The 11,699-nt window shown below is 42.6% G+C and overlaps 1 protein-coding gene across 3 annotated transcripts; it reads right to left on the bottom strand.

The window, feature by feature from the left end:
- Window positions 1–4,190: 4,190 nt before the first annotated feature.
- On the bottom strand, window positions 4,191–10,662 carry GTF3C6 (general transcription factor IIIC subunit 6). 3 transcript variants are annotated; one of them, XM_066179412.1, is made up of 6 exons: window positions 10,582–10,662; window positions 9,500–9,580; window positions 7,089–7,152; window positions 6,570–6,614; window positions 6,322–6,432; window positions 4,191–4,834 (listed from the first exon to the last, which is right to left on the bottom strand). In XM_066179412.1, the coding sequence occupies exons 1-6, from the start codon at window positions 10,639–10,641 to the stop codon at window positions 4,539–4,541; spliced, it is 657 nt and encodes a 218-aa protein (XP_066035509.1). In that variant the 5' UTR covers window positions 10,642–10,662; the 3' UTR covers window positions 4,191–4,538. The 3 variants fall into 3 exon arrangements, with proteins under 3 accessions (XP_066035509.1, XP_066035508.1, XP_066035510.1); XM_066179411.1 differs by having other exon boundaries at window positions 6,322–6,435; XM_066179413.1 differs by lacking the exon at window positions 10,582–10,662 and adding an exon at window positions 9,703–10,545 and having other exon boundaries at window positions 6,322–6,435.
- Between the last annotated feature and the right edge of the window lie 1,037 nt (window positions 10,663–11,699).

An 11,699-nucleotide genomic window follows, 5' to 3' on the forward strand; every position in this document is an offset into this window, starting at 1 on the left:
TCAGGAACTGGATTTCTCTGGCAGGTCTCTTGACTTTGCTCTTCTTGATGGCAAACCTGGCTTTTAGCAAAATCTGGATGATCCTCTCTCCTTTCTTGAACACTTCAGCTGCAGTCTTTCTCCACACAATGATGTTATCAATGTACTGTAGATGTTCTGGAGTCTCACCTTTCTCCAGTGCAGCCTGGATCAGCCCATGGCAGATGGTGGGGCTGTGTTTCCACCCCTGGGGCAGCCGGTTTCAGGTGTACTGCACGCCCCTTCAGGTGAAAGCAAACTGAGGCCTGCATTTTGCAGCCAGAGGAATGGAGAAAAATGCATTGGCAATGTCAATAGTGGCATACCACCTCGCTGCCTTGGACTCTAGCTCGTACTGAAGTTTCAGCATGTCCGGCACAGCAGCGCTCAGCGGTGGAGTCACTTTATTCAATGCACGATAGTCTACAGTCAGTCTCTATTCTCCATCAGACTTGCGCACAGGCTAGATGGGGCTGTTGAAGGGTGAGTGGGTTTTGCTGACCACCCGTTGGCTCTCCAGCTCACGGATCATCTTGTGGATGGGGATCACGGCGTCCCGATTTGTCTGATACTGCCGACGGTGCACTGTCGAGGTGGCAACAGGTACTTGTTGTTCTTTTACCTTTAGGAGTCTCACTGCAGATGGGTTCTCTGATAGTCCCGGCAAGGTGTTCAACTGCTTAATGTTCTCTGTCTCCACAGTAGCTATTCCAAAAGCCCATCTGAGTCCTTTGGGGTCTTTATAATATCCATTCTTGAGGAAGTCTATGCCCAGAATACATGGAGCCTCTGGGCCGGTCACAATCGGAAGTTTCTGCCACTCTTTCTTGGTCAGGCTCACCTTGGCTTCAACCAGAGTCAGTTCCTGTGATCCCCCCGTCACTCCGGCAATGGAAATCGGTTCTGCCCCCACATGTCCTGATGGCATTAGAGTACACTGCGACCCAGTATTTACTAAAGCTTCATATTTTTGTGGTTCTGATGTGCTAGGCCATCGAATCTACACAGTCTAAAAAACTCGATTTTCTCGTGCTTCTTCTTGGCTAGAGGCAGGGCCCCTCTAGCACTGGTTATTATTCTCTTCTTGGACGTACATGGTAGAGGTTCTTTCGAGGGAATCTGACACAGCATTCCCACTTCCGTAATACCTGGCAGCTTGCTCATGGGAGGCTGAGGCTACTTTTATTCTAGTGGAACTCCTTCTGTTAGCGTTTTTCTTCTTGAGCTCACGTACCCGTGCTGCCAGGACAGAAGTAGGTTTCCTATGCCACGCTCCCATGTCCTCCCCATGGTCTTGCAGATAAAACCACAGGTCAGCTCGAGGGGTGTACCCTCTCTCTCTCGCTGGGGAATGTTGGGCTCTGATTCTGGGGCTTGTGACTCGCACCGGTGCTACATGGGAACTGTTCCTTTTTATCTCTTCTCTCATTTCCCTCATCTCCTCTTTGAGTTCTTTCACCACCGCAGAGACATGAGCTTGCATTGGGCCACTGATCATACTTTCATAATTTCTGAGCTTGTTGGCAACAGAACCCACTGTCTTTCGGTTATCTTCGGCATTAATTGTTGCGATGAATGTGGCGTATTGGGATGGTCCATGAGTTGCCAGATTCCACAACATGTGCTCTGTGCATTTAACCTTGTCGGGGTCATTATCATGCTGTCCGGTCTTCCTAAAAAGTACTTCCAATACTGCCACTTTTCTCAACTGTTGGATTCCTTCCTCAAGGGTCTTCCATCGCATTCTATTGTTGTGCTCTTGCATTCTGTCTCTGTGGACAAATCTCTCTCTCACACTCATTAGAAGTTGTTCCCAAAGGGGAAGGGGCCTTTGCTCTCTTACAAATACCTGATTTATACTTGAGTCCTGGGTCAAGGGTCCCAAATTCCTTGCTTCAGCACTATCCAGTTGCACACCTGTACTCATAAGGTCTCAGACTCGAAGTAGCTAGGCTGTATAAGCCTCACGTCCTCGTTGTGCAATATCTTTTTGTAGATTACGTAGACTTTCATATGTCAGGGACTCAGTGATGATCTCAACCTGTGGCTCTTTTGTGGACTGTGAGGACCCTCCTTTCTTACCCTTAATATCAGGATCTGACGATTTCACTTTACACTTCCTTGTTTCTACAGGGGCGACTGCTGCTGGCTGTGGCTGCCCTTGTGGTTCAGCTGGAACCTGGACAGTTGTAACATCTGTGGGTTCCACTGCTGCACCATCAGTCTCTGCCTTCTCGGGGCAGGGGGAGGGTTTTTCATGAGCTGGGGAAATGTACTCTTTCAGCATTTGGCCTATCTCTTTTACTAGAACCTCAACCCAATCCGGGTGGGTCTTTTCTGAGGCAGGCTGTGGGGCAGAGTCAGGCTCTGGGGTATCATCCCTATTCTGTGGGCTAGGTATCAGGGTGGTTATCTAGGTCAATCTTCCTTTATCTCTGAATGCTAAACAGAATACGCATATTAGCAGCACTAGTCATTGTATGATATCATTAGCATTCAGAGAGGATTTAAACCTTTCAAAAACTGGTGGGGCAGACTCAAAGAGATGGGTAAAGGGTTGGGAAAAAGAAACTTCCTCCGGTGTCATTTCCTCACAGTAGGTACCATTGTTAAAGTAACTCCAAAAACACACAGTTAGTGTACGATAGCCCTGAATCCATGTGCCTGCCTTCCAGAGGAAATTAAAAATCTATGAGTTCTTCACCTTATTAAGCTATAAAATAAACTGGATGACAGTCACAGTAGCCTTAGTTATAGGGCCCATGTTTAGATAAGGGCTTGCAAATGGAAGGAATACAGCTACAACCACATGCCACCCAAACCAGGCTAAGTTAGACCACATGATGCAGCCTAATGAGGTTTTTATATCCAACGCACACAAAAGAAAGTACTAGGTTAGTTAAGAACTGCTATTTCTCTTCTCTTTTCTTTTCTCAGTGCCCTCAAGCCCCACGTTGGGCGCCAAAATCTGTCTTGGTTTAGGAAGACAGGTATCTGCTAGGTAAAATTACAATCAGAGGCTCTTTGGCAAAGATTTGGGAAATAGGAATAGCAGTTTTTTACTAGTATGTAATACAAAGCAAACAAACACAAAAAAACTCCCCCCCCACCAAACAACTACAGCATTAATGACAAACGACAACAGTATCAAGAACCTTGAGGGCTTTGTTTCACAAAACCCAGAGCAGTTTGGTTTCGGTGTCCTTGCAGGATCCTCAGAGCACCAAGCTGGAACAGTGGAAAAGTCCCGGGCTGGTAGCTGGGATGGCAGGGTGTCCCGGCAGGCAGGGGCAGGATGTCTCGGCAGCGCAGGGAGTGCAGGGTCACGCTGCAGCAAGAGGAGCAGCGCCGAAGCAGCTCGACGGCGAGGCAGAAAAAACGGCGGCTGAGATCCTCGAGGAGCGGCCGACACGCGTCTCCCGAACGCCGGAAGCAGAAAAGCACGCAGCTGCCTCAAGCTGTGTCTTTTACCTGCGTTATCTCCCCCTTCTACCTTTTGTCCATCTCTTTGTTTCAGCCAAGCACTCTCAAGTATCCAACACCCGGTCCCCTTGGCAACCCGTGGGGAAAAAATTCCCCAGAGAAAGAAAGAACAAACCCAACCCCCAACACAGTATCAGCTCACAGACTAGCTAGGCACCACAATATGGTCACATGGACTAGTCTGGGAACCACTGATACATGGGTACAGGAATTTGAGTATAAAACCCTTCAGAAAAAAAGCCAGAGAAGATTAGAGCCAAGAAGTGACTGAGGAAGAAGAAAAATGGGGTGACCACACTTCCTTTCGTATAACACACATTATATTACACAGAAAATAGGGGGAGCAGCATGACAGATGCTTCTTTAAGACCTGGATTTCATTTGCTGACAAGTTTGCAGGGGTTTTCAGTACTTGAGTGGACAAAGCCCTGACCAAATTGCCCTGAATTTCAGTGTTGACCGTATTTTACATAGGAAGCTAGATGAGAGACCTCCTAAAGTCCCTTCCCACATGAAAGATTTCTAAACTCCATCAAGGAGACAAAGGACACTAGAGAGAATCTAAACTAAGCAATTTGATGAGTACTCAAACACTCAGTAAAAGCCACACTTATCTGGTTTGCTTTCTTTCAATAACTGCAGTACAAGAAGAGAGTATGCAGCTGAATACAACACACAAGGTGAAGCTGTAGTTGAAAAATTCAGGACTTTATTTTAAACAACATTGTTTCTTTCTTTTTACAAAATGTTTCAGACTTTACAATACATCAACATTTTTCTAAGGTAGGACTTTCTTTTAATTATGTAACCATTTCCACTTGTTCAGTTTTGAGGTAGGGATACATACATTTCCAGTCAGTAATTTTAAAAAACACTTAAGCCCTTCCCACTACAATTCAAACACAAAAGCAATGCACAAGAACATAATGTCTGTTTTCCTACTATTCAATTTTCAGATAAGGTGGAAACCATGTCATGGCCTATAAAAGTTGGCCCATTAATTCCATGAAGAAATCCTGAAAAGATCAGAGTTACTATCATGGAGGTACATCCTCTAAGGCAGCATTTCCAGAAGGAGATTCCTCTGCCCCAGAAGCAGAGCTGCCAGGCAGAGGAATAGGGGCATCTATTTCCAATGTGTGCTGCTTTTCCAGGTCACAGTTCATGTTAGAAGTTCCTTTACCACTCACCTCTCCCTCTGACTCTTCAGTCAATTTATCTTGGGCCTGAGCTGACTCCTCAGAATCATCCTTTTCAGGCAGAAAACTGCAAATCATATTAGGCCTGCTGTAGGAAAAGTCTCTGTCCTTGATCTGCAACCACTCTACTCCACCTGATGTAAAGAAGGATAATTCTATTAGTGACAAAAGGAGTTAACAGCAGTTTTTTTCTTAAAGTTCACTATTATTAAGGCTGAGCCTGAGCAAGATCTAAGTAAAAGAACCACTTAGAATAAGATGTCCATGTCCCTCTCCTAATACTTTTCACAAACCCATTTCCTACTTTTCATAGTCAGAAAATACAATGCAGAACTAAAAAGATCTTTCCTCTGATCCAGTATGGCAGTTCCTGTTGTATTTAGGTGTCTGATGCCACCCTTAGGCTCTTAAAATAACTTAAACGTAAATCAAAATGCAGAGAAAATATTTCACAAATGCAATGAGGAGAATAGAATATTTGTCCACCTAAATATTAGACCTTCTGGCAACAGGTAATCACAACAGAGGACACAAGTTCTTGCACTCTCTTTAACTCAAGTGTAACAAATTGGAACAACGGGTTGAAACCAACCTCAAACAGAGATGGGATTCGACTCCCATTTTGATTTTTACTCATTACTTGTTGTCACTTCACAAGATGTTGTGGTTACTTTGTATGCACAAGTTAAATTCCTGTCATGATACAGAAGCAAAGTGGTTTTCAGTACTTACCAGTATTGCTGCTCCACAATAAAAAAAGGCCTGTGTATTAAGCAAAATACTCTCTGGTCTCAATTTAATATTACCTATACCATCACAATAATAGTTTCAGTTCAATATTACATAAATAATTCCATAGAGAGAAATGGTATGTGGTGTTGATAAGAATGCTGATGTTTGGTTAGATTCTAGATGACATTTCATTTCCTATGGCCAGTGTCCAGCTGACTGCTCATATTTAAGGTAAAATGGCTATATATTCTTAAAATATGAAGCAGTAACACTGACTTGAGTGAAAAAAGCAGCTAAAAGCAGTAGGACAGGTCTAATGAATACTGCTATATGTAGTAGAATACTCAGCATTTGACTATGTTAAAGTACTGACTTTTGTACAAAAAAAATAAATAAAGCAAACATGTGAACCCCGAGTTCTGCCTACAGAATGAAAATCAATATAAATGGTCTTCTAGTTACATCTTTGCAAGTAATTTAAATTCATTTCTATTCAACTGTTAATTCAGTAAATTCAGTAAGTTATAATTCAGCAATTACAGAGACTGAGAAAGTCATTAGAAAAAATGATGGAAGTAGGAAAAAAAAATCAACAAAGAACTACCAAACAGAACCTCTGATTTTAAAACTTCTAGATGACAGAAGAACATGCCAGGGAGCATTAGCATGTTTGCCCTGCTCTTACACTTCCTTGTAGTAATCTCCTACTAGCCATTTTGGAGGCAGCACTAGTCACAAATGTATTTAATTTTTTAAATTTAAATATACACATATGGCGCCTAAAGAAGAAAGTTCCTTTAACTTCCTTCATGCTCTTGAACTTAATAAAGGCTGATGGTCCCAAGCATAATCCACTCATGTTCACATGCATAAAAGCAGAATCACTCACCAACATTCTCTTCCCCTTCCTTCTTTTCTGTCAGAAGGGTCCGTGTCATGTTCAACTTCTTCACTGTGTGGCACTTGTATTTCAGCTGAACTTTTTGGTTGCCTTCTGCATCTACTAAGAATAGCAGAGAAAAAACAATACCCAAACCCCAATTGTTACAGTGAATTCCACCAGCAATTGAAACAAGACACGTATTTTTAACCTCCCCAGCTACTGAAACAAAAAGAACATCAGATCACAACAATTACCTTGCTCTGTGTTTTCTTCAAAAACCACACAGGTTCCCAAGGTATCTATGAAAAACAAAGTGAGAAAGTTTTAGAGACTAATTTATATCAGCTGCAGATAATGGAACAGGCAGGAGTATCATGGTCATTGGAAGTCACTACAAGGGAGGATCCCAGACCATTTTCTTCCAAACCAATCTTGTCACCATAGAGCAAATGAGACAACTACAGATTGTGCAACGTGTCAGTCCTGCTTACACAGGAGACAACAGCACTTTAAGGTATTTTATACCCCACATTTTTGTCTGCAGTAATACCAGCTGGTGCACCCCAGAGTCAGCTTCCAGACATACATTCCTGGAAAAAATGCATGGTTAATTTAGCAGTGAACTCAAGACTGCCGCTGCTCTACATGGTGTTATACAACCACTCACAACTTCAGCGTCTCACAGGACCAATTGCAATAAAACCACCTGATGTTAAGAAAGGTCTTTGGGTCATGAGAAAAGGGAGAGATTGTATTCACCTAAGTTTTCCTACCTTCATATTCTCCTGCAAATACATATCTGTCCACTTGTAAAATGGGCTTCTCTGTCTCTATTCCCTATGTAAAGAAGGATAAAATTGCATAATGTCAGGTCTGTATTAGCCCAGGTGAATTTCTCACTGTAAGACCAGCAAAGACAGACATAGCAGAATCCAGATTATATCAATTCCTCATCACACATGTCCCTTTAAGTATACTAAATACAAAAAAATACCAGATAATACTCTTTTAGTAATCATAAAAAACCTAGTATAGAAATGTATAGAAAATGCTCTAGTATATTACAATAAATTTAGATCAAACTGCAGCCAATGGTCTATATAAATTAAAGTGCTGTTAAATCCTCTAGGAAATTAATGTAAGCTCCATTTCAAATTAACAAAAATGTAAGCGTTTGCATGAAGATTATGTTTTTTTCTAAGCTTCAATTAACGCAAGTTCTAGAAAGTGGAATAGCTTTCAAATTGGAAAACACACAGGGTGAAGAAGTCCACCATAAGGCATTACATCAACACCAGAAGTGCCACTGCAGGGTCACAGAAGCTTCTGTGATTAGTATGTCTATATTGTGAAGCAGTGGAAATTCTTTCTACTTTATTTTTTTTTAAACAAGGAGTGGAAGAGTAAGGAAGTACTTCTATCAGTTCACTCCCTTCCTCTAGAGCACAAGTTTTCCAAATACACAAGCCAGCATCCCATTTTTCTTATATAAGATATACCTATATACTGCATTTTGATAAAAATCAGTGTCTGAACAGAACACACTAATTGAGACAAAATGACTTTGAATACTGAACATCAGAATTATTCAGGACATGAAGACAAGCACATGCTAAAAGTTTTGAAGATAAGGCATTATGTGGTAAATTGCATAAAATACAGATTATCACACAGGTTAATATGAATTTGTGCAATTTTCCTCTTAGATACTTCTGTGTTTCAAAACTACAAGATCAACAAGATTTAAGCTCTGGGATTCTCTTTTTTCCTGCATAAATTAAGAACACCAATAACACTAAGCTGTGTAAATGTGTATATGTTCTAAATATAGAACATATTTTTGTGGGGTTTTTTTTTTCTTCTACAAGAAATAAATAAAAACAAGAACACATCAGTACTAAGCAATAGCATTATGGGGGTTTTACATTCAAAGTTTTATTTCTTTGGCTGATTTGCATTCCTTTGTGGACTATGCAGACTTGGAGACTGTCTTCCCCTTATGTGACCAGCATCACAGAAAACTTGCTAAACAGAGTAATAATGAGCAGACTCTTTAATTAAGGTTTTAACATCACTTGTCCCTTGAGAAAAGTCTCAAGGAATGCCTGCTCTATGAAGTGAATGCAAGTAGACGTGGATACAAGTAGGACACAGTATGGATACTTTAACCTTTTACTAGTAACATTACAAGGGAATCTCAAAGCACAACATTTAAAAGAATCCCACCAGCAGTACCGAAGCTGTAATCTGTAGCCCTTCAGCTATCAGTATGAATGATACATGTAACAAATTTCAAGATAATTAGGTCAGATCAAGGAAAGAAACCTGCTTATAAAAGCACATCCATCCAAAGATGAATATTTTATGAATTTTGATTGTATTTCTATTTCTGAGACATTCAGAATTGACTTTACCACTCACATACATTGTGATCAGTGGCACACTCAGATGTTCTCTTGCATCTTTTCAGCCTATAATAAAGGTCTGTTTTCAGAAAGTATTTGCAAATCAATAGTACTTGTATCCATAGAGTTCTCATAGTCTACATAGGTTTTGAAGGGCAAATAAAATCTGTCCTATACAGATAAAGTGATTCAAAGTGATCAAAATGAAGGACAGGGAAACCAGATTCCTACAAAAATCTTACAGTGAGGCAAACATCAAAAACTGTTTACCAAATGCTTAATACCAGTTATCTTTTACAATACTTGAACTTGCCAGGAAACAACTGCGAAAAACCCCACTGTAAATACAGCGCAAATCTTAAATACTTTGCTTTACCTGTCTGCTGTATTCCAGTTATTTGAAGAAGTGTGATTAACATTTTTTTTAAGTGTGAAATACCTAATTTAAAAAACCCACAAAAACAAAAAGCAAAAAACAAACAAAAACCAACAACAACAACAAAAAAAAACAAATGTAGAACTTGAAATCAGGGCAGGTACTGGCCCAAGCTTAGATAAACTTTTGAAAAAGTTTCCTTATATTTACACAATAATATATTCAAAGACTTTATACTGTTTCTGAAAGAGAGCCCACAACATGCAGCCAAGCACACCACACATAATTCTCTATCAAAGATTTGATCTAATGTTATCAATGACAAGAAATTTAGAAGCAGCCTCACTCCCTTGTTCACATCCATAATAACTTACCCCTTTCCTATTGTGCTGTAATCACTCACCAAAATCTTGCACTTGTTTTCACATTTTTCTAAGAAGTCTGAATCAATAATTCCTGATAGCTCGACCATGACCAGTTGCTCCTACAAGAAAAGTTGATAATGCACAGCTATAACAGATATAACAGAACTCGGGGGGGGGGGGGGGGGGGAAGACCCCTCCGAAAGCAATCTACACCAATAAGAACAGCATACAAAGAAACAACCTTTTAGGATAAATGGACCCCAAATTGGACTTGATGCTGCATTTTGTCAAGAGACAGAACTCTTGTAGTACCCAGGGAAATGCAGCAACCCATTACTCCCTAAGACCCCTGTTTCACACCCAAATTTCTCAGCTTTTTCTTCCTAGCGAGCAAGGGTGGAGCACTTTTTTCACCCTTGAAAAATGAGCACCAACATGTCTCTGGGGACACCCTACAGCACCTTCCAGTAGCTAAAGAGGGTCTGCAAGAGAGCTGGAGAGGGACTTTTTACAAGGGCCTGTAGCGACAGGACAAAAGGTGGCAGATTAAAAACGAGAGTGGATTTAGATGAGATATTGACTTTTTTATTAATTTTTTTTTTTTTTTTTTTTTTTTTTTTTTTTTTTTTTTTTTTTTTTTACTGGGGGGGTGTGGCACTGGAACAGGTTGCCCAGAGAACCTGTGGATGTCCCATCCCTGGAAGTGTTTAAGACCAGGCTGGATGAGGCTTTAAGCAATCTGGTGCAGTGGAAGGTGTCCCTGCCCATGACAGAGGGTTGGAATCAGATGATTTTTAAAGGCCTTTGCAACCCAAACCCTCCTCTGATTCTGCGATTTTATGGCGATAGGAAGCAACAGAAACTGGAAGTCCGCTCTCCGACCACGCCGGTTCCCAGAAAGCCCGAGAAAGAACAGGCAGAACCACACAGCTCCGGGGTGGGGACCGCTGTGGGGACGGACAAACCCGCCGGCCCCAGGGAAATGCGTGGCTCCGTGACCGGCCCCTCTCCCTGCCTGCCCCGCCGGCCGGCCGGGCGGAGCGGGGCCGAGCCACGCCCCGCCGGGGGCCGGACCCTTCCCCCGGAGCTGGGGAGCGCCCCGGTGTCGGCGTCCACCAACCTCCACCTCGTCCTCCTCCGCTCCGTCGCTCCTCCCGCTCTCGCTGCCCGCCGCCGCCATGTCGCCAGCGCCCGCCCCGCGCCCGCCTCGGCGCGCACCACGTGGGGCCCGCGCCGCCATCTTAGAGCGGAGCGGCCCCGCCCCGCCGCTCCCTCAGGGCCGCGCCGGGCCCCGCTCGGTGCCGAGACACGGGGACACGGGGACACGGGGACACGGGCCGCTGCCCGGCGCTCCCCAGCGCTCCGTGAGGTGTTCGTGCATCTCGCGTGCGATGCTGGAAAATGGGAATCCCTAAAGTACCATCCTTCCCCCACTTTTTTTTTTCCTTTTCTTTTTTTTCCCCCCAAAAAAATAAAGGGCTACCAGACATATCTTATTATTAACACAAATAATGTCCTGCTTCTGGTACAGACCATTAGTTTAGAAGGCTTTTATTAGATAATAAAATATGCAGTTAGTTTCTACCGCTCGTGTCCTTTGCATGGTGCTTTCTAGTTATCTTGACAGGTTCAAAGGCACCCCATCAAATACATCCTTCTGGCCGGGGTTTCTGAGAGAACGTTTTAATTTATAAGTGCAGCTTGTTGTCCACAAAAATGGGATTTGTTTCCCAGTGTGCAACGATAATAACAACATAAGCCAATAATTACACACGTGAGAGAGACATTGACTATTTTATTTCAGAGTTCTGCAAGCCTGGGTGCCCAGTGGAATTCCATGAATCGAGCTGAACAGCTATCAACACTTTTTACTATTTATACATTTCAGCAAACACGAATTAGTGTTCAATGGCTACAAGTTTCATAGTTCTCGTATTGTGTTCTATCTTCTAGTGGTTAATGATTCTCTCACTTCTCATGCTAATCAGTGCCATGGTGTTTCTCTTCTTTTGGGCTGATGGGTTTTTGGGTCAATGATCCGTGAGCTGGTGGTCGGGATCTCCCCCTGCAGAATTACCTTTTACCCAGGCAGAGCTGATTCAGCACAGTTGTTGGGTAAGGTTTATAAGTTCCTTCCTTATCTTGGGGGTTCTGCCCAATGTCCTTGTGTCCCATAAATTGTTCATTCTTTGTGTCTGCTGTCAGTGGTAAATCCTTCTCCCCAGCTTTGTTAACCTC

This window comes from Chamaea fasciata, unplaced genomic scaffold (assembly GCF_029207755.1).
Source record: "Chamaea fasciata isolate MVZ Bird 193981 ecotype frontalis unplaced genomic scaffold, bChaFas1.0.hap1 SCAF_3, whole genome shotgun sequence".
Classification (NCBI taxonomy): Eukaryota; Metazoa; Chordata; class Aves; order Passeriformes; family Sylviidae; genus Chamaea; species Chamaea fasciata.